General features: G+C 54.2%; 9 protein-coding genes across 9 annotated transcripts; 4 read left to right on the top strand and 5 right to left on the bottom strand.

Annotated features, from left to right (window-relative positions):
* Nucleotides 1-507: 507 nt before the first annotated feature.
* Nucleotides 508-2,718, top strand: BKA78DRAFT_330434 (uncharacterized protein; the record flags this gene model as incomplete). The annotated part of the gene is made up of 3 exons (XM_066889778.1): nt 508-1,137; nt 1,159-1,392; nt 1,444-2,718. 3 exons carry the CDS (start codon nt 508-510, stop codon nt 2,716-2,718), a joined length of 2,139 nt encoding a protein of 712 aa, XP_066746457.1.
* Nucleotides 2,719-3,077: 359 nt separating this feature from the next.
* BKA78DRAFT_97325 (uncharacterized protein) lies at nt 3,078-4,739 on the top strand. Its single transcript, XM_066894071.1, has one exon. It carries the CDS (start codon nt 3,437-3,439, stop codon nt 4,463-4,465), a length of 1,029 nt encoding a protein of 342 aa, XP_066746456.1. The 5' UTR covers nt 3,078-3,436; the 3' UTR covers nt 4,466-4,739.
* A 78-nt stretch (nt 4,740-4,817) lies between these two features.
* Nucleotides 4,818-6,084, bottom strand: BKA78DRAFT_330433 (beta-lactamase/transpeptidase-like protein; the record flags this gene model as incomplete). The annotated part of the gene is made up of 3 exons (XM_066889777.1): nt 4,818-5,248; nt 5,304-5,595; nt 5,644-6,084. 3 exons carry the CDS (start codon nt 6,082-6,084, stop codon nt 4,818-4,820), a joined length of 1,164 nt encoding a protein of 387 aa, XP_066746455.1.
* A 765-nt stretch (nt 6,085-6,849) lies between these two features.
* BKA78DRAFT_350929 (GPI transamidase component PIG-S) lies at nt 6,850-8,602 on the bottom strand (the record flags this gene model as incomplete). The annotated part of the gene is made up of 2 exons (XM_066891070.1): nt 6,850-8,319; nt 8,369-8,602. 2 exons carry the CDS (start codon nt 8,600-8,602, stop codon nt 6,850-6,852), a joined length of 1,704 nt encoding a protein of 567 aa, XP_066746454.1.
* Nucleotides 8,603-11,254: 2,652 nt separating this feature from the next.
* Nucleotides 11,255-12,380, top strand: BKA78DRAFT_247563 (aquaporin-like protein; the record flags this gene model as incomplete). Its single annotated transcript, XM_066884309.1, has 2 exons — nt 11,255-11,476; nt 11,538-12,380. The coding sequence occupies 2 exons, from the start codon at nt 11,255-11,257 to the stop codon at nt 12,378-12,380; spliced, it is 1,065 nt and encodes a 354-aa protein (XP_066746453.1).
* A 98-nt stretch (nt 12,381-12,478) lies between these two features.
* On the bottom strand, nt 12,479-13,724 carry BKA78DRAFT_247646 (putative serine dehydratase domain-containing protein; the record flags this gene model as incomplete). The annotated part of the gene is made up of 2 exons (XM_066884313.1): nt 12,479-13,489; nt 13,551-13,724. 2 exons carry the CDS (start codon nt 13,722-13,724, stop codon nt 12,479-12,481), a joined length of 1,185 nt encoding a protein of 394 aa, XP_066746452.1.
* Nucleotides 13,725-14,236: 512 nt separating this feature from the next.
* BKA78DRAFT_97294 (Na+-exporting ATPase) lies at nt 14,237-18,233 on the bottom strand. Its single transcript, XM_066894070.1, has 6 exons — nt 17,772-18,233; nt 17,587-17,691; nt 16,876-17,527; nt 15,447-16,827; nt 14,695-15,395; nt 14,237-14,638 (listed from the first exon to the last, which is right to left on the bottom strand). Exons 1-6 carry the CDS (start codon nt 17,997-17,999, stop codon nt 14,340-14,342), a joined length of 3,366 nt encoding a protein of 1,121 aa, XP_066746451.1. The 5' UTR covers nt 18,000-18,233; the 3' UTR covers nt 14,237-14,339.
* Nucleotides 18,234-18,767: 534 nt separating this feature from the next.
* BKA78DRAFT_330429 (charged multivesicular body protein 5) lies at nt 18,768-19,465 on the bottom strand (the record flags this gene model as incomplete). The annotated part of the gene is made up of 2 exons (XM_066889776.1): nt 18,768-19,346; nt 19,400-19,465. 2 exons carry the CDS (start codon nt 19,463-19,465, stop codon nt 18,768-18,770), a joined length of 645 nt encoding a protein of 214 aa, XP_066746450.1.
* Nucleotides 19,466-20,291: 826 nt separating this feature from the next.
* Nucleotides 20,292-23,219, top strand: BKA78DRAFT_330428 (SIT4 phosphatase-associated protein-domain-containing protein; the record flags this gene model as incomplete). Its single annotated transcript, XM_066889775.1, has 3 exons — nt 20,292-20,981; nt 21,031-22,461; nt 22,512-23,219. The coding sequence occupies 3 exons, from the start codon at nt 20,292-20,294 to the stop codon at nt 23,217-23,219; spliced, it is 2,829 nt and encodes a 942-aa protein (XP_066746449.1).
* Between the last annotated feature and the right edge of the window lie 1,366 nt (nt 23,220-24,585).

Raw genomic sequence — 24,585 nt, 5'->3', positions numbered from 1 at the left:
CTATCAGATGGTGGTCCTTGGGGAAGGAGAAAGAGGCAAGGGGTTCGACGGGTCCGGGTCGAGCTTTTTGTGCGACGCGAGAGGGCGGCATCTGGGATTAGGGTGTAGGTTCGCACATTTGGACAGTGGTGACAAGAAAGTGTTGATAAACACTGAGTTGGCGCGGTGAGATGCGGGCGGTGAGCGGGGTCGCGAGTGGCTTATCTAAGCGGACACATGCTCGCCATGTGTTCTACCATGATGTCCAATATGCAGGCAGAAGATTCGCTTTTCAAAATATCTAGACATTTTGATCCGTATCCCAAATAATAATCCCATACCACTGATATGCAAAAAATCGACTGCGATCCGTTCATCAACAATGTCTTGGCATCTCGAAGGCCGGAGAAGGTCCCACCGCTGTCGCCGCAGCTGCCTCCGATCAAACAACCTCATCTGTTGGCCATCTTCGAGTACGCACCATCTCTCTCCACTCGACATGTCAGATTCCAGACAGCGATCAGCCTGATGCCGCCCTCCTACTTTTACCATTTGGCCTTTGACCTCTATCCTCATCCGCTCGCGACCACCGAGGACGTTTTGTCACAACCGACAAAAGACGAGATATACCTACCACCGCCTGGCACGAACATCTTCGCCTCCTCGCTACCTGCGCATCACAAATCTTCGTGGGCTTTCCCGCCACATAAGCGCAAACATACGCGCCGCAGCAGAACCACCGCTTCAAGCGTCGATCTTACCAACCGCCGCCATCCAAGCTCCGCCCGTCCTTCATACAGCGAGCGCCGGAAAAGCCATCTGGATACGAAACCCCTGAGCCACGGAAGCTCATCAAAGGCACACGACGGAGCTCCGCTAGCCGCCAAAGACTGGCGCTTTGACAGTGTGTCGATCCAGAGCATAGACATGGTGCCAGTGCCGAGTAGTGCAGCTGTCACAGCGGCACCAGAAGACGATGGGAAGGCACTAAACTCGCAGCGTGTTAGTATTGGGCTTGCGACCAAGGGTACGTTTATTCCAGGAGAGGTCAAGAATACCGAAGTGGGATGGGGTGTGGTTCGCCTGTATCGCGACGCGCAAGAAACGCCTGGGCTCTACTACGACACCTCGTCGAGTACAGGATCTGAAGGGGGCCAGGTGGAAGACTCAGACAGGCAGGGGTTCAAAGAGGAGGACTGCACGACTCTTTGCATATTGGCAGTGCCGTCGTACATGACTCCGTCAGACCTTTTGGGCTTTGTTGGCGAGCAGACCAGGGAGGACGTCAGTCACTTTCGGCAGATTCGGACCGCGAGGGCAAACAAATATATGGTCCTCATGAAGTTCAGAGAAGCCAAAAAAGCGATGCAGTGGAGGAAAGACTGGAATGGGAAGTTGTTCAATAGTATGGAGGTACGTGTCGAAGGCATTTTGGGAGACGCTCATACTAATGAGTTTGCGCAGCCTGAGAATTGCCACGTCGTGTTTGTCAAATCGATACAATTTCAAACCCCGGGTGAGAATCAAGATCCCTCCAGTTTCCCGTCCATGTCGAACGATCCTTTCACACCTACCGCGAGGCCGACTCCAACTGCACCTATTCCAGGCGCCTCGGAGTCTAGCTCTCTAGCGACTTCTCTGAGCACAAAGCCGCTTCCACCACCCACGTCTTCTCTAGTCGAGTTGCCTACCTGCCCGGTTTGCCTGGAGCGAATGGACGAAACCACTGGACTGTTGACCATTCTATGCCAACACGTTTTCCACTGCGCTTGTCTTGAAAAGTGGCGCGGCAGCGGCTGCCCCGTTTGCCGGTACACTCAGAATGACTCGCTACTGCTAAAGGGCAACACTTCAGATGGAGAAGCGCCTGAAAACGAATGCAGCGTTTGCGGCACAGATGCGAATCTTTGGATCTGCCTTATTTGCGGCAACATTGGATGTGGACGCTACGATTCAGCGCATGCTTTCCAACACTACGAGGCCACTAGCCACAGCTATGCCATGGACATTGCTACCCAGCATGTGTGGGACTACACCGGGGACGGTTACGTCCATCGATTGGTCCAAAACAAAGCCGACGGAAAGCTCGTCGACCTGCCAGCAGCTCACCATCCTAATTCGAGCATGACCGGTTTCGCCGACGACTACGTGCCACGAGAGAAGCTGGATAACATGGGCGTTGAATACACGTACCTCTTGACCAGCCAGCTTGACAGCCAGCGCCGCTACTTTGAAGAGCAGCTTGATCGCGCCGTAGACAAAGCCTCCAAGGCTTCACAAGCCGCCGAAGATGCGATTGCCAGCGCCTCTGCGTTGGCGCGAGAGGTGCGCGAGTTGCAAGAGCAGCTGGCCAGTGAAAAGGCCACCATCTCGTCTCTCGAAAAGGACGTTGCACGCTTGACAACAAGAGCTGACAAGGCTGACAATCTAGCGAGGTCAATGGCTAAGCAGTACCAGGAGGAAAAGACCGTCAGTGGATCACTCTTGCAACGCATCAAGCATCTCGACACCAAGATGGCAGAAGTCGAAGAGAAAAATAAAATTCTCGAGGCGGAGAAGCTGGATCTGATGGAACAGAACCGAGATCTTTCCTTCTTCATCAGCGGCCAAGAGAAACTGAAGCAGTTGGAGCAGGAGGATGGTGAGGGCGGACTGGGTGATGAAGTAAGAGAGGGCACGGTCGAGGTACCGACGCCCCCGGAAAAGAGCAAGAGAAGAAAGGGAAAGGGAAAGAAATGATTCGCTCATGGTTACTGGATTGGGATGCTGTATACCCTTTTTGCATTGGTTCCTTCTTCTCTGGGCTCACGGCAACACCGTCACGGTGCCGAGGTGTTTGATATTCTCAGAGTTCGCGGCTTGAAACTGCCGATTAATTGTTCTTCGATTGGTTCCTCTTCTGGTCACAGTCTCCAACCAGCTGGCTTTGTGACGTCCCACTTGGCCATCACACAAGCACGGCACACGACCTGCTTAAGGCTCTTGGCAGCTTGATTGGTCCACAACATGTCCCACAGAGGCCGAGTTAAGCGACATTTGTAATCCCAAAAGCGGCAGGTGTCAAGAAAAGACGCGCCGCTCAAGTGTTTGACAAGTTGCACCTGTCCCGACACGCTGGACACGTACGGAGTGCAGCACACGTGCAACGGGCTCCAAAAGCAATGAGGAAGGAACGTCCGCCTTGTTGTTTGAGGGACCGCAAACTCTATTTAACAGCTGCCGGCGTTGCCTGCCTCCCGCGTCTTTAGCTGCCCGATGCGACGCGCCTCTGCAGATTGGTGGATTACTGGATCGCCCCTGCCTTTCAAATAATGCGGGCGGTGCCATCGACGCATCTCTCTCACACTTCGCTTGAACCATCAGGAGGCCTCGTATCACCAACTTCTTGTTTCTAATCGCGCGTCCACGCACGCGACGCGGAACCTACCACAATACTCAACCTTGACGTCATCGCACCATGATGTCCCCCGGGCCTGCGCCAGCTCCCCGTTTGGGCCTCCACTCAGAACCCCCTTCTACGCAGCGGGTGTGGCGCCCGCGCACCTTCAACACCAACTTTGTCTGCGCCACGGAGCATTATTCGCCGCGCGCCTTTGCCGCATGTTGCGATGGACCCGTCACCAACTCCAGTGTGCCGCTCGAGGCCAAATCTGCCGTGTCTCCGGGTGGTGTGTGCGCGGCATATTGCTACGTCGACGAGATGAGGATCGCGTCCAACGAGCGGAATCCACACGCCTACAGCGATTTTTACACGTGCCTGGTCGAGATGAGCGGAGAAGGCGGTCGCAGCGGTTTGGAAACTGTGCATGGCGAATGGGTGGCGGTCAATGAAGGAGGGCGAGGAGGTTCCACACACAACCTGGAAGACAAGATCGGATCCCATAAAGATGAAAACGAACTCTACCACACATCCAAACACCAAAATCCCGCACCCATGCCCTTCGATATCGACTCGGACACAGGCGAGCTTATCGTTTCGTCCGCCCGCCATGACGACGAAGAAGATGAACTACGCAAGCGATCCACAGTCGACCAGACGCTCGCTCCCGAAGCCGACTCGGGCAATCACCAACTACAGGACCCCAACGACAACACCAACGTCGACCCCAAACTCGCCAACCCGGACGAGGCGCCCAAAGACAATAACGGCCAGCCCATCGTCCCTGACCGGCCCGCGCCGTACTCGTACACTTACAGCACCACGTCGACCCCGCTTGTCAACTCGACTACGGGGACTGCTGCAACGCCGACGATTGAGACGGGCTTCTCGACCGTGCCCGCTCCTTCGAGTGCGAATGCGTCGTCGACGCTGCCGACGCAGACGGGGACGCAGACTGAGGCGCCGAATGCCGGGCGGCCGACTAGTACGAGCGCCGCTACGCCAGCGGCTGGAAGGCTGAAAGACGCAAAGGGGGGATGGGGAGCGGGCAAATGGGGTTGTCTTGTTGCGGCTTTGGCTGGTGGTTGGGCTGCTACTATGTGGTAAGAGCCGGACGTGTTTTCACGAGTTTGCGGACTTGATGCTTGATGGGGATAAGTTTGGAAGACTGGAAGTTGATTCAGGGTGAAGACATTCATGATCGGCAGGATTATCACGGCCAGAGCAGACGGCTGTACTGGACCCCCGTTGGTTGGACTTGTTGAGCCAAAGGCTCGTCTTTCACTGTGTTGTTGTAGCCTAGGCATGCGGCAAGGGTGTTGTTTGCCCGTGCATCAGCTTGGGATTGAGCAAATTTGGGTACGACTCACAACGAAAAATGAGTAGTGACGAATGACGATTGATGATCCAAACTGTACACCATAAAGACATTACGCACAGGTGATACATGGCAAGAAGCCTACGCCCTCCCATTACCCTTATACGCCGCCTCCTCGCACGTCACCCAAGCGCCCAGCACATCCGGATCCGCAAACGGCAGCGTCTGGCTCGCAATCATGCCCGCAATGCCCTTCTCCCGGTCGACCCAGTAATACAAGTTTGCAAGGCCAGCCCACCAGGCGGTGTTGGTACCTCTCCAGGTCTTGGCCTTGCCGTCAAGATTGGTCAACATGAACGTGAGGCCCCAGCCCTGCGGTGGATTGTCCGGCATGGGGTACAGCTCCTTGATGCGGTTGGTCAGCATGGGCATGGCGTCCGGAACCTCGTTGCGAGCGAAGTTGGGCCGCTCCGGGATGCTGTTGGTGAACATGGTGTCGACGGTCTTTGGGGAGAGGATTTGGATGCCGGTTCGGGGCGATGTGCCATCGTTGAGCAGAGTTGCCAGGATCTCTGCGGGTGGGTGGTGAGCTTGGGAGACGTTGATCTAGACATGTTGTGGACTTACGGCAGTACTCGAATGGCTTTGCAAAGCAGCCTGCGCCTCCTGAATTGAAAATTCGCGAGCGCTCCTCGGCGGTGCGCGCCGTCAGGCTTCTTCTGAGGAGATGGTTTATTTGCAGCAGATTGCCGCCTGGAAGCTTTTGCTGCATGTTTGCCATGTTTTTCTTCATGTCCTCCGTCGGGAACATGCTGACATTTCTCAAGCCCAGCGGCTCGAAAACATTTTTGTGGAAGTAGTCGTTCAAGCTCAGTCCAGAGATCCGCTCAACTACAAGACCAGCCCAATCGATGTTGGTCTAACACATGGTCAATTCGAGTTCAGTTGGAGGGGAGTAGGGACTTACGCCATATTCCCATGCGTCCCCCGGTTGGTTCACCAAAGGGGCGTCCAAAATGTCGCTCGCATCGCCTGAGAACTCGTCGATGCCAACCGGATAACCCCAGTCTCTCAACCGCGGGTCAAAAAAGGCATACCCAAACCCAGCCGTGTGGTCGAGGAGCATGCGGAGCGTAATGTCGCGCTTCTTGTCCACAAGCTTGCCATTCTCGAGCACTTTCTTGTCCTTGAGCTCCGGAAGAACGGCGTACAATGCTTTGGAATCCTCGAGTGAGATTTTCCCTTGTTCGACCAGCTGCATGCAGGCGATTCCAGTGATGAGCTTGGTGCAACTCGCAATCCAGAAAACAGTGTCCAGATCCATGGCGACATCGCTGTCCTTGCCCCTTTTGCCGGTACAGTGATGGGTCACGAGCTCGCCAGACTTGTCAACGGCGACAAAGACCATTCCCGCAATCGAGCCTTTGGAAATAGTGCCATCGAGAGTACTTGCGATCACATCTGGCGGTTGACTGCTGGAAGACATGGTGGGACGAGAGTTGTGAGACAGGAGAAGTTTTAATCGATTTATAACGGTCATGGCTAGTAGAAGGAGCGGTACAGCTCAGGTTTTATTGCTCTGCAGATTGGCCGCTACTCCAAAATCAATCAGCGCCCGGGCAGGACGCAATTATAACCCCGCCATTGTTTCTCCACGCCTAGTGGGGTTGCTAAGCGGGGTTCTTCCGGGAAGCTTCATTGCACGGCGTCTGAGCCCTGAATGGTCTGAAGCTCCATCAGACCGAGGGGTAGGTTCACTAAAGCAGGGAACTCCTCGTAAGACCCTGCAAGCGGGGCAAGGCTGGGTCCAGTGCAACCAAAATTTATGACGAACAATTCAGCCTTGAGAGTCTTCACGAACTCCGAGATTTTGTTGAGTTCGCGTTCGTCGCCGGCAGGAGCTCTTCGGCGAATTTTGCAAGCGCAGGGTATCTCGCACCGTCAGTGACTGACTAGCAGCCCAATATTGAGAACGTGCGCTGTAGGTATACCGTACGGGACCGGAAACGCCATGCCAATTGTCGTGTATTCGCTTGATCGACGCCAGCGCTTCCAATTTCCAATTGGTGCGGATGCAAGGGTCCGGCAACCCATGACAGGTGACGGACTTGGCGTGGCACGGATACACTTCCCAACCGTTGCTTTCAAAAGATTTGTTGTTGAGTGCACCACATCAAGATGTCTTCGATATGCGTCTTGCGCTGAGCTTCTTCACCTCCTTCAGAGCTGCCATCACCAAGGGAACAGCGACTGGACCAAGCAAAGGCAGATATACTGCGACTTTGTGCTCATCTGGGAAGTAAACTTGGCCGACCATGGAGCGCTCGAAGAAAGCCTTCTCCGCGCCAGCTTCAGCAACCCGAGCGTGCTCGAGGGCGCTGTGGAATCTTCCCTCGCGGAGATCATCGCATGCCGCTTGAAGATGAAAAATTGTCTGGTCAACAGAGGAGGCCACGTTATCCGGGATTGCAATGCCTGGAAGCGCCTGTGTGAGTCGGGCCAGTGATCCCAAGGTGGAAGATGCGGAGAAGAGGAGCGATGCGGCATGTATGCGCGTCAGCGTTGAAATGCGGAGTGGGAGCGAATCTGGTGTTTGCGGTACACCCAGGAGAGAAAGTAGCTGGTTGGAAAAGGTGAGCATGGCTGGTCGTAGGGCGTCTTTGGTCAGCGCAGGAGGGTTGGCTGAGGGGCTTGAAGGATTCTGGATGAGCACCCCGCCCCACTGAGGGACCAGCCAGCTATTGCCACCATTCTCCTTGACGACCAGTGGGCTCTGGCTCTCTGCAGGTACATAGAGCACAAAGTTGACCGTGGGTCCTATGCCAATGCTAGGGCTCAAAGGCCACTCTGCAGCATTGATGAAGCCACTGAGATCCTCCCTTCGAAGCGTCCACGCATGTCTTTCTTCATCAAACTCCGGCTTGTGGATCGAAGGCGCAAAAGTGGCATACAGCTGGACCTGCGTATCAACTGTAAAATTGCTGATTGGCGACAGCGAGTGAAGCAGGGGCGCAATGAACTCTTCAAGCGCAGCTCCAATGTCCCAAGCCGAGGGAGTAGAGCCAGGAGTGAAAAGTGAAAATGTCAAGTGATATGTGGGAGCATATTTGAAAGATCGCGTCTTTTGTCGTTCCATGGAGGCGGAGGTCTCTGGAGACAGGGACTTTACGCGCGCTGTTTGGCCAGGACTGCTACTGGAGAGCAGGTAAGCCAACGCTGCTTGCTCCTCGGCAAATATGTTCTGCAACTCGTTTGCGATGAATGTGGCCAAAGGAGACGAAGTAGAAGACGGGGAGGGTATCTGGTTCGGCGCATAGTATATGTCGAGGTTCGGGGCATATTTCTGCAGCTCAGCTCGTGGAGTCACGCCGTCTTGAGCCGGGATAAGAGAGATTGTCAATGCAATGTCTGCCTCGCCCGAGCCTGTTTGAAGCTGCCCATCATCGAATTGTATTTGTCCGTTATTTCCGGACGCGTCGCGTTTCGAGGACGAGTTGGATAGTAAGAGACGTAGATGATGGGCCGAGAAATCATTAAGATCATCGAGGGCATGCTGAGTGGTTCTCAACAAGTGTCGCGCGTCTGCAGAGGGCAGTGTCGGGGCGTCAATAGCTATGCGAAGGGGGAAGACTGGACGACAAGCCTGCGCAAGATGAGTTCATGATAGGAATGAGGAAAGCGCAAACGGTTACCTTGCCATCAGACCAGTCGAACATGGCCTGGAGAGGCAGTTCAGCGCGGTATATGGTGGTCGTCTTCCACCATAATGGCAAGCCTAGGAAGATGACGATGGCCCAGAAGGAGGAGATGACAAGTCGTCGGGTTGTGATGCTCTTTGATGTTTCTGGAGGAGGCGATTGAGGTTTACCAATGGCTTCGACCACGCCATTTGGTGACTTGGCATGGTCCTCGACCACGTCAGCCATGATGTTGTCGATTGTAGATAGCTATGTCGAAGCTATTGAGCAGGGTTGGGCAGCCTGAAGCGCGTCGCCGTCGCGGCTAGCGCCAAGATCGGGAGCGAGCCGATGATGCACAGACCCTTTGCGGGCCGGTCTCTGCCCGCCATTCCTTCCCCGGGCCTGCTGTCAACTCTCCTCTTCCACAACACCTCATCTTCTTCAAGGCCCGACAAGCCTCAAATTTGTCGTGAAGTGTTTGCGATTACCCAAATTAAGCAGCAAGATATTTGAGAATTCGAGTTCGTCTCGAAACACCCAAACAGCGCATCAGCCCTGAACCGAACTCTAGCCTCACCCTCAACTGTCCTGCCCAGGGCCCTGGTGCCTGATTGCCACCTGCCGACGTGCCCGAGTAAGCGCGCAGTAGTGGTGCTAAGGGATGTCCAGACTATTCATCCATAAAACCCGCGGTTCGGCGCATGGAAAGAGTCCTGTCAACAAAGCGAATTGGCCCCTCAACTCCTCCGGTTCTGTTCAAGACTAGCCTGGCATTCTACTGACCACATTTTCAGCTACGCACTTAATGCGAACTACGCTGTGGAGATCCATCAGAGAAGTAAGCTGCTTCGATGACTTTCCCCGAACATGGCCGAGTTTGTCGTGAGCCTTGTGAGCCAAGCTCCAACTCAAGTCTGCGGGCTGGCTCTCGACGTTGAGATGTCCAAGAATTTTGGTTCACACGCTGCAAATGAAGACCGGCTCCGACAGGCCGGGTCATTGTTCTTCGTGTCCTGGCATTTGGCAAACACCTGAGAGCTGAAAGGTACCAAAGCCGCAGATCCAGGACACAGACTACAGGCTGGCACCATGATAAGAGCGACATGCTGGAATCTTCGAGAAATCTCCAAGTGCTCAACTTCCGTCCCAAGGCCGACCTTTCATACGTCTTCTCGATCTCATTCTGATCCCAGATTCTCATCCTGATGGCGGGAAGTATCCGCTTGCTCCAGTCGATGGCTAAGTGACCTTTGGAATCCACATAATAAGCCGGTCCCCAAAGACGATGCCCTTCGCGTTTGCCCGCTTTTCCGAGTGGTTCGGCTCGAGTGTAGATCGCCCCACACATCACTGATTCACCCAGGATGAGACTGACTTCTGCTGTCCTGCACGGGTCTCAAAGGTACACAGCACGACTCGACAACGAATGATTCAAAACATCCCTTATGTTGGTTCGCTCTGGACAAATGAGACTTTGGCTTGATGTTGACAACTTCGCGGAATTCGAGCCATCGTCATTGGGAAGGGGTCTTGAGCTAATAACCTAGTTCTGAGCCGCAACTCGCCGGCCTGCGCTTGACCGCTTAGTGGGCCTTGACTTGGGATCACCATATCGAATTCGCGATAGAGTCCCAGTTGTCGAGGCCCACCTACGCTACGTACTCTCAGCCCAGGGACATCGGACGAGCATGCTGACCATGATCCAAGCGGCGTTGATTCGGGTATCTTTTTTCCATCCTCTCTGTTAGTCCCGTCCTTTATATTCATGTGAAGCCCACCACTCGAAATGTCTCGTCCTCATTCATTGCTGTTTTCCACGAAAGTCGTCATTCAGGCCAACAAGTTGTCACGAACACAGTCATTGACTCCTCCAATTCCTGGGATTGTCAACTGTAAAAGGGTGGAGACATGGAGGGCGAAAAAGCGCGCCCAGAAACCGAGCAAACAGATTTACAGAGGACTGAAACCCCAAGAGTAATCATTACCCACGATGGAGACCAAAACGATGGACATACGACGGAGACTCCGTCACCAGGGCCTCGACCTCGGCCTCGACCTACTATAAGGACGTCAACCGGTTCTCACAATGTGCCTAATCTTCCAGTTTCGGATGATTCTCCCACTCTCCCATCGCCCTCAATCACTGCGCGAGACTTTGGCGAGCGGCCTCCAAATCAGAGATCACCCACTACACGGCCAGGAGATGACGAACTACAAGCGATTCCGGAGGATTCAAGGCTTTCCTTGCATCCTAGCAACGACATGTCGCTGAGGAGCTCACATCGCAGTGGCTCGCTCAGGAGGAGGCGGCTTCGGAGTACGTCGCAATCTCAGGCTCGCAGAGGCACAGTGGCTACAATAGGACCCCCGGGTGGAATTTCGCTCGCCGGTCCTTCCGATCTGCCAGCGCTGGCAACTCATCAGCCCTATGTCGAACCAGGTTACGCTGATCTAAACCCTGCGTACGAGCAGCCAGTCAATGCAAGACCAGTATGGGGTCTAGCAAAGCCCTTGCCGCGTGTGGTGCGGCCCAGCATGGTCCCCCAAGCTGATGAACAGCTGCCACGCGGGAGCATTGCAGCCGGAAATAACACCATCAATGAATCTGATCTCGAGAAAGGCCAAGTCGAGCCGAGTCTGAATATGGGGAAAATGTCAGATCAGCTTCGTGGTGCAAGAGAGCGACGAGAGAGTAACTTTCTGCAGCGCTGGGGCACAAGGAACTCTATCAACGATCATCTCGCTCCTCTTGGAAGAGCAGTGACTCCTGGAGAGCGTCGCGGACGGGTTTCGTTTTCACGTCCTGGCGGCGAGATCGATTGGGACGCGGGCAGGCGACGTCCATCGCATTTCATCCGGCCTCAACTAGGATCACGCGGCGTCTCTTCATCCAGTCCCATGGGTGGCTACAGGATACCCGAAGCCGAGGAAGGCAGGTTTCCGGATAATGTGTCTTCAACCACCACAGAGCATGATGTCTTTGACGATGAAGAGAAGGAGTGGGTGGAAGAGGACTCAGACCTCAGGCCCTATATTCCAGAGGAAGAGATTCACAACAATCACACCCATTGGTCTGTGATACGCACACGCTTCCGTGAGCCATTCGCTGAGTTCCTGGCGGTATGATACCACCCTGCAGGTATACGAGTCAGCGATTCTTGCTGATCAGTCTGCTATCTAGGTCGTTGTTCAATTGACTCTTGGGTTTTGTGCGGATTTGACCGCCATCACTTCCAACTCCGTCAACGGTGATGCTGCAACCAACTACTTTGCGTGGGGCTTTGCTACGATGCTGGCCATCTACGTGGCTGGTGGCATATCTGGTGCACATCTCAATCCGACAGTCTCGCTTATGCTGTGGATGTTCCGCGGCTTCCCATTACGGAAGGTTCCAGGGTACATTTTCGCTCAGATACTGGGCGCCTTTGTTGCAGCTTTCATCTCATTCGGCATTTACCAAGACTTGATCGTTGAATGGGGCGGAAAGGATTTGGGTGCAGGGGGCACGGCGGCCGCCTTCCTGACATACCCTCGCAGCGTCGACGTTGACACGGCCTTCTTCACAGAGTTTGTGGGGACCGCAATCCTCACAATCGCGATCCTTGCTTTAGGTGACGACACCAATGCGCCACCCGGCGCTGGTATGTCGGCCTTCGTCATGGGCCTCGTCATTACCGTCGAATGCATGGCTTTCAGCAACAACACCGGCTGCGCCATGAATCCGAGCAGAGACTTTGGCCCACGTCTGGCTTTGCTTGCGTTGGGTTATGGCTCAAAGCTCTTTGAGAACTCATGGTGGTTCTATGGACCATGGGGCGCAACATTGACCGGTGCATTCACTGGAGCAGTTTTGTACGATGGGCTCATCTTCGTCGGCGGTGAAAGCCCAGTCAATTATCCTCGAGCCAGATTTAAGAGGGCGGAAAAGAGGTGGAGAGAAGAGTTAACTCGCAAACTGAAGATAGACCGGTCCAGCGCATCTGTAAAGAGCGGCAGGAACGAAACGGCAACCGCAAGCTCTTGACGGGATCCGACGACGCATGCATGCATGACCCTATCTTTGCAGGGAGAAAACAAGCTTTATTTTTCATTGAATTTGCGATTTCAGGCTTACTCTTCAACTCACCAACCCTTCCACGGAAACCAGATCTCTCTGACGATATCTTGCTCATCCACCACGAAGTAGTAGAAATGCGCAGCTGCCGTGATGCAGGCATGCTGAATGTGCACAAACACCATATCTCCAACCTTGAAAGCCTCTTCGGCCTTCTGCTTCTTTCCCTCTTCTGCATGGCTTGTCAAAATACCATGCTCCTGACTGACGCGACCAACATGCCACTCCGTGTTCCCGACCACCCTTCCGTAACCCGGAATCGGGCCAGGCTCTCTCGCCAAAGCAATGCACCCAGCATTGATCAGCGCCTCGTTACGCTCCGGATACACGCTGCACACCTCTGAAAGAATGCGGATCGCTTGGTCCTGTTCACCAATACAGGCCGTCCCCAGCTGCTGCAGATCGTTGGCGGGAAAGTTGCCTGCGTGGAGCTCTAGCGTCATGTTCGAGGGAAGGCTCTTCTTCAGCGCAGACACGACGTGTGCAGTGGGCGTTGAGCCAAACGAGATGACGACGGGCGTGTCCGGCTTTTGCATCAGCGCCGTAGCTTCCGCCGCGGCATTTACCTCGTCGTGAAGGACCGCGGCGGCGGCTTCCTTGCTGCGCGAGCCATACGAATGACCGGCATGGCAGTAGAAGCCGTAGACCGAGACAGCAGACGACGATTCGATGCGGTTGATGAGGGGCTTGAGGTGCGGCGAGGTGAGCGGCTGGCCGGCTCGTTGCGATCCCATGTCAATCTTGATGAAGGCGCTCCAAGCAGTCGTCACGGAGTTTGCAGCGGCAAAGGCTTCGAGTGCGTCGATTTGCGACTCGTGATCAATCATCACGAGCACCTTGACCGTCTTCGAGTACTCGAGCAGTTGCGGGAGCGCACTTGGGCGAATGGGTAGACCGTAGAGCACTTCATCCAGGAGACCCTCTTTGGCGAGCGGCAGCAGACCGCGAATTTCTCGCAACGTCGACGCGACGCATGCTCTAGAGACGTCTCCAAGCATCAGACGAGTGACGTCTTCGGACTGTCATGCTCGGTTAGCTGAGTCGTACTCAATTGGGATATTTTCGTAAACCAAAACTTACCTTGAGCGTCTTGACATGCGGTCGGAACTTAATTCCCAAGCTCTTGACATCGTCGTGGACTCTTTGGCAGTTCTTTTGCACAATCGGCTTGCTCAGGACAAATGCCGGTGTTGGCAGCTCGGTCGCGGACTTGCCAATGAAGCTGTGCAGAAATTCTGGCTGTACGTCAACCATTGTGGGCAAGTTTCGATTTTTGATATTTTTTTTTTCTTCAACTTCCTCGATTTGATGTGAAATGGGGAAAGCTACCTTCTGTCTTTATGCAATCGGGGACGCGGAGTTGGAGACGTGATCGGCTAAAAGTGAGGGCCGCCGGCTCGGCAACGTGTCGTGTCATGGGCGGGCGACGGCTGATCAATGTGCCTGGCGAATGACATTTGCTTTCGACTCATCAGTAGGTGTACACAGTCTATAGCAGTGCTGCTATGGCTTATGGAGTCCAATTTTACAATCGTGAAAAGCCTTGAGAAAAATCCGTTTTTCCATGATACAATTTCCTTGACAGACTTTCGGTAGAAGTCATTCATTCTGTGATCTTTGAAGCTTGACCGGACACCACTCAATTGCGAATTCATATATTGCATGGCCTGTTACTCTACCTACCACAAGGTTCTTCTTCCATTCGTGCCAATCAGGATTCCGACTGACGAGGACTCTCGGCTACACTACAAATGCTTGCGAACAGCAGATTAAGGGTATCCAGCGGCTTTACCGCACACCAAGCCGTTGTCATAAATTTCCACACCAGCGACCAACCCAAATACTCAAATCATATCCAACCAACGCTCTCTATACTTCCTCTTTCTCCGTCAGCCCCTCAGTCCTGCTGGCCTGTCCTCTGGAATTGACTGCCGTCAAATCACTGTTACGACCAGCACTCGGGTCCTTGGCCAAGCTGTTTGTTCGCGAGAAGGAGAAGAATCCTTGCCGCAGGGACAGCGGGCCATGCTTCTTGCGAGTCTCAGGTTCGTATTCATCGAGGCCAGAGGCAAACCAGCCAAAGGTGCGCTTGGCCAGCTTCCAGAGCTCGACGCCGGCGAGAAAGATGAATACGGCTCCGAAGGCGAGGGCGAGTTCCCAAGAGATTTCTGTGCAGTTCGTTAGCTGCGGCCATTAGTCAGAGTGGTAAATGCGGGCAACTTACCTTTGTGCTTGAAGACGGTGGTGTTGAATCCAGGAATATAAATGCAGGGGAAGACGATGACGCTGCCAATGACTACAGCCCAGAACAAAAACTGATTCTCCCAGAGGTCGTGGAAGATGGGGAAGGAGCGCTCGGAGCGGGGATCCAGCCTAAACATGCTTCGTCTAAGGCCCTTGATCTCCCATGCAAACACCAGAATCAACCAAGTGAGTTCGGCGAACACGGCGGCTCTGGCTCGGAACACCAGGTCGCAGAGATCAGAGTTTTTGCGGTTGCAGTCGACCCCGAGCTGCCCGTCGCCTACACCGTAGACGACAATGATGAAGGTGAAGAGGGTGAGCACGCCCATGATGAGCCCGTAGACGAGCATGTCGGCTATAATTTCCCAGGTGAAGACACCCTTTCTGTTGTCGTGCGGAGGGCGGCGCATGATGTTGTACGTAGCTTTCTCCCGACCAAGACCAAAGGCCGGGAAGCCTGAGGTCACCATGTTGATCCATAGGATACTGAGTGGTGAAAGCGGGAATACGGAGAAATTGTTGCGGTCTTGGAAGCCTAGACCGCAAACAAGAAGGATGACCTCGCCTACGTTGGTGGTGAGCAAGTGCAGAACGAAGCGCTGCACATTGTCAAATAAACGACGACCCTCTTCGACTGCGTTGACGATTGAGCCGAAGCAGTCATCGGTAAGCACGATGTCACTAAATGATAGTTAGTATGGTCCACAATGTGAAGGAGTATCAAAGACATACCTTGCTCCCTTTGCGACATCCGAACCAGCGAGTCCCATAGCGATTCCTACGTCGGCTGCTTGCAGAGAAGGGGCGTCATTGACACCATCACCAGTCATGGCAGCGTAGCCACGCCGACGGTGCAGAGCCTCAATCATCCGAGTCTTGGTGTTTGGAGCGCAGCGTGCAATAACGAGGGGAAGCTCCGGCATTTTGTCGATTTCATCGTCCGATAGAGCGTCGAATTGAGCAGCAGTCTTCACAAGCGACTTCGCAACGTCCTCTGGCAGACTTCCCATATTTTTAGGAATGATGCCAACTTCTTTGGCGATGGCGGCAGCTGTGTTTGCGTGGTCACCAGTCAGCATGTGGACCCGGATGCCAGCAGTCGTGCACTCGCGGACGGCATCTTTTGTGTCGAGGCGGGGTGGATCGTAAATGCCAACAAGTCCAAGAAGGGTGAGATCCTTCTCAATTTCCTCTCGGGCAATCTCTTCGTGGCCACTGATTTTTCCTGTCCATTTGCGACGTGCAATTGCGAGAACACGGAGTCCTTGGTCGGCCAAGAGAGTCATTTGCTCGTTAATCGACTCTTGAACTTCCTCACTCATCGGCTTTTCGTGCTCTCCAAGTCCGACATTGACGCACAAGGGGAGGATACAATCGACAGCTCCTTTGGTGAAGATGAGAGCATCGTCATTTCCTGGATCTTTGTACACGACGGACATCCTCTTTACGGTACTGTCAAAAGGATATTCATGCAGCTGCTTCCAGCCAGCTCTCTCGAGGGCCTTCTTGCCTTGCTTGAATCGGTGCGCAAACACCTGGAGAGCAATCTCGGTCGGGTCCCCAGTTGTCTGCCATTTGCTCTCTTGGTCGTTGAAACGGACTGTCGCGAGGTTGCACAGCGCAGCAGCATGAATCAGAGTCTCCAGCTCTGATTTCATCTCGACTTCCTCCGGGTCCTGCTCTTCGGACGACTCGGGCTCAGCCTCTCGGGCTCGACGTTCATCGCGCTCGGTCTTTTCTTTCGGCTCTCTGAATCTCAGACCAGCCCCGCTGCGCTCGCTATCAAGCTTCTCGCGGCGGGCATGGGCTTCAGCATCCATCTCAGCCTTTGACTTTTCAGATCCGAGAGTGACAGAGCCGGAGGTCGGGTCGAAAGCATCGTCAGAGCTGTTCACCGTGTAGATGCCGACTCCGGGTATCCATGCCTTGCGCGTGACCATCTGACCCTGTGTCAGAGTGCCAGTCTTGTCCGAGCAAATGTTGGTAATGCCCCCAAGTGCTTCAAGCGCATTGAGTTTGCGGGTGAGCACACGACGCCTCCTCATCGAAGTCATACCAGTGACGAATGTAATGGTCAGGACAGCAATCAAGGATTCCGGTATCATTGCAATGCCTACATTCCTCAGTGAGATAAGACTGTGAAGTTTTCAGTGATACGTACCTGTCGAGATGGCGTATATAGCCACTTCTTTCGTTACGTCGAAGCGATTGACGCCGAACACGATAATGGCAAGGAGAATGGCGAAACCGAAGAGGATGTATGCCAGCTTGGACAGCTTGATCTGCAGAGGCGTTCCGACCGTGAGACCAAGAAACGCGCCAATTGCATCCCAAATCCTGAGCGTAAGTCCTTTGGCGGGCTGGAGGGTGCCACCCTTCTTCCTTGACATTGAACGGTTGGGCTTGCGCTTCTTTCCTTGCATGGAGCTAGCGATCTTGCCAATCTCAGTGTACATACCAGTGAAGACAACGATGCCTTGTCCGCGACCTTTGGTGACTGTCGACGAGGAGTATGCCATATTCAAACGGTCTCCAACTCCGGTCTCCAACTCGTTGACATTGGAAAAGTCAGAATCGGGGTCTTTGGCAACTGGAATGGCTTCACCGGTCAAGATCTTTTCGTCGCACTCGAGGTTCATGGAATCGAAAATGCGAAGGTCGGCAGGAACTGTGTCTCCGGTTCTGATCTGTACAATATCGCCAGGTACAACCTCCCCAGATGGGATGGCATCCAAGTGACCGTCGCGAAGGACTGTTGCGGTGGGCGAGGAGAGCGCTCGAAGAGAATCCATCTTTTTCTCTGCTTGGAATTCCTATGTCCAACTCAGCCAATGTTGTTCAGGGGAGATGTTCAGACATTGGTGGCACATACCTGGTAAAAGCCGATGAGGACGTTCAAGACTATGACAGCAGTGATGACGCCTCCTTCGACGTAGTCGGATACTCCGTACGACAACGCCATGGCCAGCAGGAGGACCTATGATATGTCAGTCAATTACTTACAGGTGACACGCGACCCATTGCCAGGTTGAGAGAGCTGGTTGTTGGTGAACGTACCAAGAGCATGGCGTTGCTTATCTGCTTAAGCAGAATGGTGTACCACTTGACCCCACCTTCCCCCGACAGTTTGTTTTCTCCATACTTCTGTTGAAGCTCACCAATCTGCCTAGACGATAAGCCAGATTCAATGTTTGTCCCAAGTTGTGACTTGAGATCATCGACAGAGAGCTGAAAGGGGTGCTTTTCGTAGACCTGCTTGGTGGCCGAGGCCTTTCGAGATCCCATGACCAACAAAATAGCAAACGAGAGGTATTGAGACAAAGAGGTTTGATGCAGTGCAGCGAGCTTCGATCGACAAATATAAAGTCGATGTCGATTCAGTGACGAACGCGTATGACGAGATCAAAGACAAGGGAGAGTTTCCTCTATATATATCCGGTTCAAGACCAGTCTCTTGTCAACATACAGTCGCCATGAAAGATGGTTCCCTGCACCATGACCACCGCCAAGGCATACTTTTCGTGGAGAGCTTGGCGAGCTCGCCGGCACTTGCCTTCTAGACCAGGACCAAGGCGCCTTCACCAGGCAGAGGGCCAATCTGGAGAGCTTGGGAGCGGGTGGCCACCGCGGAGTGCGGCTTAACCTCCGGAAAGGGTATCCGGTCGCCAAGAGGGAGCTTGGCGCGTTCCACTCCGCCCCTCCGCCCTGTGACCCCGCCATCTTGGCAAAACTGTTTTCATCCTGCAAGTCGTCATGAATCAAGCCGCGTGCCGAAAATACTCTGTACTAAGAATTGTGGGACTTTTAGAGCAGAGGGAAATCGATACAGAGGACGGCTTGTCACCACCCTGCCAATTTGTACACAGATTGAAAAGGACCCATGACGATCATGCTGAGAAAATGTGTAAGCAATGAGCTCACCAAAGGAATCGCTTCCCACCCATGGCGTGTAGCCAAGAAGCCCAAGAAAGTTTGCAGAACGCCGCACACCGTCACGCCACGCTGAATGGGTCGTTATCGTTTTTATGCCAGAGGGCCGCGTAACTGGTTGTCTTAACCGGCAGCTTCCTTGACTTTACCAGACGGCTCGGGAGGCTCATCGATGAACTGAGGAGGCCTGGTCTCATCCACCATGAAGCTGGGAACGCCCTCAGATTCGCCCATGGCATCCAGCTCGACCTCTTCGCCCAGAGCTTCCAGTTCGGCGTCAAGCTCGGCCTCATCGACATCCTCTGGTACATCATAGCTCCGACTTATGCTCTCTTGAATCTCATTGCCAATGTCCATGAGGTCGGCCATTTCGTCCTGCATCTTCTCAATCTTGTCGATATTGACCTTGCCATATTGCTTGCGCAGCTCCTTGGTCGTTGTCTTCATTGCGTCGACAGTCGTCATGGTGTTTTTGAGGTTGTCCTGCATCATGCCCGCCTGCTCCATGTTCCACGACTGTTGTTGGAGCTGATCTCGTTGGGACTCGTACATCTTGCGTTGTTGGAGGACCTTGAGCGCCTTTTGCTTGATAGCACTTTTTCCCGGGCCATCGCGCATCTTAGCCAGCCTTTGTTGGTAGGTCGTCAACTCGGCGTTGAGCTTGGCCAGCTTGACATCGATGCTCTCGATACGGTTGTCGACCTGTTCTGCAAGTGAGCAAGTGATTTGAGGAGGTTGCAAGGGCGGCGGCGGACATTTGATATGGCGCTGTTGAGGGTTGGCTTAGGCCCCGAGCTCTTTGCGCCAAACAAGCGATTCATTGTGGGATAGCGGAGAAGATGGAGGCGAGATGCAGTGAGGGTTCTGGGTCTGGCAAAGGGGACTCTGGTCGCGCAGTGGCATCAGATCCTAGATCAGCGGCGTGGACGGAGCGTCTGGCAGAGCAACGTGCCAGAGGCGAGGCGTGGAGGCAGCCAGGGCAGGGCCCGCGCGTGCCCGCCTGGCGCCGCTCGGCCCTACACCGAATCCGTCAGCCTCGACTTCCACAGCGACCTCAGCGAAGAAACAAGTCAGGTTTCTCCCTCCCAAAGACAAGACCCTTCCACAACGGCAACCCGCATCTGCTCTGCCGGTGACGTCGTCGCCCCCCTCCCTCCTCTCACCTCTACGCTTCACGCCGCAACATCAAACCCTCTTCCTCATCACTCTGTTGGGGAGAGCTGTCTGCCTTGTGACCGTCCGCCAACCCGCGTCTGTCACACTGTCGACAGCGTTGTGCTGTCACGCACATCGGGATACGCCCCCTCGACCCTCGCGCGGCCTCGGCGACTCTTCCCTCCTTTGAAAACTCCGTCGCCTCTTGTTGCGCTCCACTGCGCTCACCGCAGTCCCTCCTCCGCCCGACTGCTGCCACTTATCGTACATGGCCCCGCCAGGCCTCACTCTGCTCGACACACACAATCCCGACAGACTACTTGCTACGGTACTCAATTCCGCCGCTCGGTGGCTGGAATTTAACTCTGTACGCCTGTAGTCCGGCTCCCACGTCGCATGCAACCAGATCTGCGCCCGAGCAGCACCAAACACCCGTCACAACCCCTGATACCCATCTTTGGCTCCGTCTCTAGAGACGTCACGTAACCCAACATGTTCTGGCGATTCGGAGGATATGCCAACATATCAACACTCGACTCGATTCTCGACAAGCCCGATGTCACCATTGAGGAGCTTCTGGACGAGTCGGATCTGATTCAGGAGTTGAAACAACAAAACTCAAAGCTGATAGAGTTCCTACGAGATGACAAGATTCTGGAGCGCCTCCTTCAATATGTCATAGCAACCAAGCCCGCGCTTTCACCCGAACAAGAAGCTACTACCGGCTCCTATGATGAAGGTAGCGAAGGCAAGGGCGGGACAGACCTCGGCGGTTTCTTCAAGAGAAGATCAAGGTCGAGATCCATCAAATCTGATGCCGGCGAGTCGGATGAGAACAAAGAGGAAAAGCAACGGATGAAATATGCCTATGTGGCCTGCGAAATTCTGTCCTCGGAAGTTTGGTCGATTTCGGAGGCTCTGCTTGAAAATCAAGCCGCCCTGCGGAAGTTCTGGGACTATCTGAAACAACCTGCACCTTTGGATCCTGTGCAAGCAGGTTACTTCACCAAGGTCAACGAATCACTGCTGGATCGCAAAACCGAGGAAATGCTGGATTTCTTCAAATCCATCGATAACATTGTACCTCAAATGCTCCAGCACGTTGACTGCCCGACGGTAATGGACCTGCTTCTCAAAATTGTCAGCCTGGAAAAGGCTGAAGGGGGACAAGGCATAGTTGATGTGAGTTCACATGTCTCTAATTTTCCAGCGGAAACTGACTTGGCTATAGTGGCTTCAACAACACGACTTGATCCCAACTCTGCTCGCCTTCTTAGAACCACAACACAGTGCGTCGACGCAAACCTCGGCTGGCGACTTTCTCAAGGCAATAATCACCATCTCTGCGAATGCGACCACTCAAGATCAATCCGTGATTGGACCCAATGAGTTGACCCGCCAATTGGTCTCGGAATCCTGCATCGCAAAGCTGATCCAGGAAATGTTGCGCGGTGGCAACCCTCTGACTGTTGGTGTTGGCATCATTATCGAGGTCATTCGGAAGAACAACTCGGATTACGACATGGAGAATCAGACTGGGCCCGAGCCGAGAAGCTCTGACCCGATCTACCTGGGAACGCTCCTGCGCCAATTTGCGAATCACGTCAAAGATTTCATGACGTTGATCAACAACACAGGCCAGACCATCACCAACAGTGATGGCACGACAAGCATCAAGAAGCGAGAGTTGAAGGCTGCCTTTGGCACCAAAATTGAGCCACTAGGATTTGACAGGTTCAAAACCTGTGAGCTTATGGCTGAGCTCCTCCATTGCAGCAACATGCAGTTGTTGAATGAGAGGGGCAGTGAAAGTGCGGTCAAAGCGAGAGACGCTGAAAGAGAGCGCCTCAAGGCCGAGGGCAAGCTCAAGTCGGCAAAGGATGACCAATCCGCCATCGACAACGACTTTGGTACAAGCGTCGACAGCCACGGATTCCACCACGCGCGGGCGCCTTCAAACGACTCGCCCGAGGAAGTGAAGAGGCTAGAGGTCGCAAACAACATCAAAGAAGAAGAATTTGAGGAGGTTGCTGCCTCGGAAGCTGTGCCTGAAGAAAACAAGGATGGCATTGAAGAGAAGGGTGACATTGGAGAGCCCTTGGAAAGATTACCCAAAGTTCCACCCCGGTCCCCTGAGACTTCGGACCCAGAGAAGGCTTCGGAGCAGACCACCAACCAAGAAAAGGAGGCAGCCGACTCACCAACGTCGGCCGGCCTCACGGCAAAGGTTGGAGGTCTTGAACTCGAGCATGACGATGCCACGATGACAGACTCTCCGCCACCCAACGCCGCCAAGACCGAGCAACAATCAGCGGAGGAGTCCGAGTCAAAACCAGTCTCACTGCTAACTCAGCAGCTGAATCAGAGTTCCGAATCTGGCGCGGATTCCACCGGCCTATCCCCCCATCCTGAGGACAAGCCAGCACCCTTGTTTTCTAAGCAGGCCGAGACTTCCCCAACCGGCGGTCAACCCGAGCCAACAACCCTAGAGGCCACACCGATCGAGGACGAGGAGTCCAAGTCCATTTTCCTGTCCGAGCAACCAAGCGACTTCACGCAAAGCCAAGGGCCGCAGTACGAAGTCGACATTGACGGAAGTCCCGTCGTGGGTGACTTGCTGAAGATTCAGTTTGTCGAAAACCGCGTCGTTCCGACAATTCTGGTGAATTTTGCCATCTTCGATCGAAAGCGCTGTGCTAATTATTGTCACAGGACTTCTTTTTCCGGTTTCCGTGGAACAACTTCTTGCACAACGTCGTATATGATGTTGTCCAACAAGTCTTTAACGGACAGATGGAGCGCGGCTACAACCGAGCGCTCGCTATTGACCTTTTTGAGGCTGGCAGGGTTACCGAACGCATCATCGAAGGCCAGGAAGCAAGCGACAAGGCCCAAGCCGAAACAAACATGCGACTGGGGTACATGGGACACTTGACCCTCATCGCGGAAGAAGTCGTCAAATTTACCGAGAGACACCCGCCCGAGCTCCTTTCAATGACCGTCCTCGAGAAGGTTGTCAATCAGACATGGGGCCACTACGTCAACGAAACGCTGGCAGAGACGCGCGAACGCGACAATGCAATCCTCGGAGGCGTGCGTCCGGACATGTCTGTTGGGCCACGACAGGCCGTCCTCAATGCCGTGAATGCTGCCGGAGGTTTTGGCAACTCTACACTTGCCAGCGCCGGTATTGGCGGCAACGGGTCCGTCGGCCTCGACAGCATGGAGCTTGGCGGATCCGGCGGATATGGTCTCAGCGGCGGTGGCAGTCTGCTGAGCGGCTTCAACAATTCCAGTGACGAGGAAGACGAAGACATGGAGGAGGGTGAAGGCGAGCGGAACACTTCGCCGCATCATGTGAGCGACTCGGACCAAGTGGGTGAACTCTCATTTGAAGACGTCGAGATGGAGTATCGATGATGCAGTGCGCCATGAACATGCATATGCGTTGGTGCGTTGTTTTACTCGCGGCATTTCCTCTTGCAGCCCACTGCACATGCACGACCCCGGATGGGATTCAGCTTCGTGTCTCATATTTTTTGTTCCTTGGTTTGTCGTTACTTGACACTGCCGTTCTGAATGTACAACACACCACACATCCATGTAGCCAGTGTGCTGGTCTGTCATCACAGAGACAACAACATGGCTTCTTTCTTTCCTCGTCACCGTCGTCCCTTCTTTCGCCCTGTACTATCGCCTAGATGAATGTAGATGAGACGTACGGCATGACCTCAGCAGATGAGACTAGTCCCACATGACGGCATCCATCTCTGTTTTGTTTTCTTCTGTCATCATTCCCCACCAGTAACCGTCTTTACCTCCCTTTTTTGCTGTATCGCGCGTATCTCATGTCAAGCCACTGCCAAGATACCAACCATCCGACGTCTGTCTCACCACTTCCTTCCCCTTTTCCACTTTGCTCAGAGGCACATTCACATTCTCATGGGAGGAGGGGAGACACTCAGCTTCCTTCTTTCCTGATGTCTTCACAGTCACCACACACCGAGCAAAGCCAAGTCCAAAAGCTAATGCGAGCCCCAATAGTCTCCCGAGGCGGAAACCGCTCAAGACAACAACGCTACAGAAAGTGCAAACGACCCGGCAACCCCTACCGCATCGTCATTGGCGGCGGCAGCAGGCTCTCCCGACGCCGATGCCTCCCCTGCCACCCCCGCCCCGCTCAACATCCCACCCTCGCGCGCTCGCCGCCAATTCGCCGCACGCCTGGCCGAGCGCAAACGCGCCGCCGCGGAACAGGAGACTGGTGACGGTGAGGTAGGCGACGAGCAGCAGCAGCAGCAGCAGACTGGCGACGACTGGACCGAGCGGTATGGCGACGCTGCCGCCGTTGCTGAAGCCTCGTCCACTTCTGCTGCCGGTGGTAGAGCAGCGGCAGCCCCCGCCGACGCAGGTGGCGCGATGCGCTTTAGCAATCTGTTCAAGCAGAGCGCCGAGGATAGCGAAGAGGAAGACAGCAGTGATGAGGAGGGCGAGGAGCTCGTCATGAAGGAGGGTGTTTTGGCTAGGAAGAGGAGCGGTGTAGGCAGTAGCGCGGGAAGCAGCACGGGCAGTGGAGGCGGGAGTGACAAGGAGAGGGAGTGATTGGAGCGAGGGAGGGTGAGTAATTGAAAAGAGGTGGGGTGGTATTTTGGGGAGCGCAATGAGCGAGCAAGCGATTAGGATTTGGGATGTTTGGATACCTTGCCGTCGGAAGTTGGTTGAAGGTATTGGCAGCGCTGGTTTGGAGAAGCAGCAGCAGCAGCAGCAGCGGTGGGACTTTCTCAAG

Source organism: Phyllosticta capitalensis (genome assembly GCF_038381095.1).
Source record: "Phyllosticta capitalensis strain CBS 128856 chromosome Unknown BKA78scaffold_3, whole genome shotgun sequence".
Taxonomy (NCBI): domain Eukaryota; kingdom Fungi; phylum Ascomycota; class Dothideomycetes; order Botryosphaeriales; family Phyllostictaceae; genus Phyllosticta; species Phyllosticta capitalensis.
This window is presented reverse-complemented; position numbering and strand designations above follow the sequence as displayed.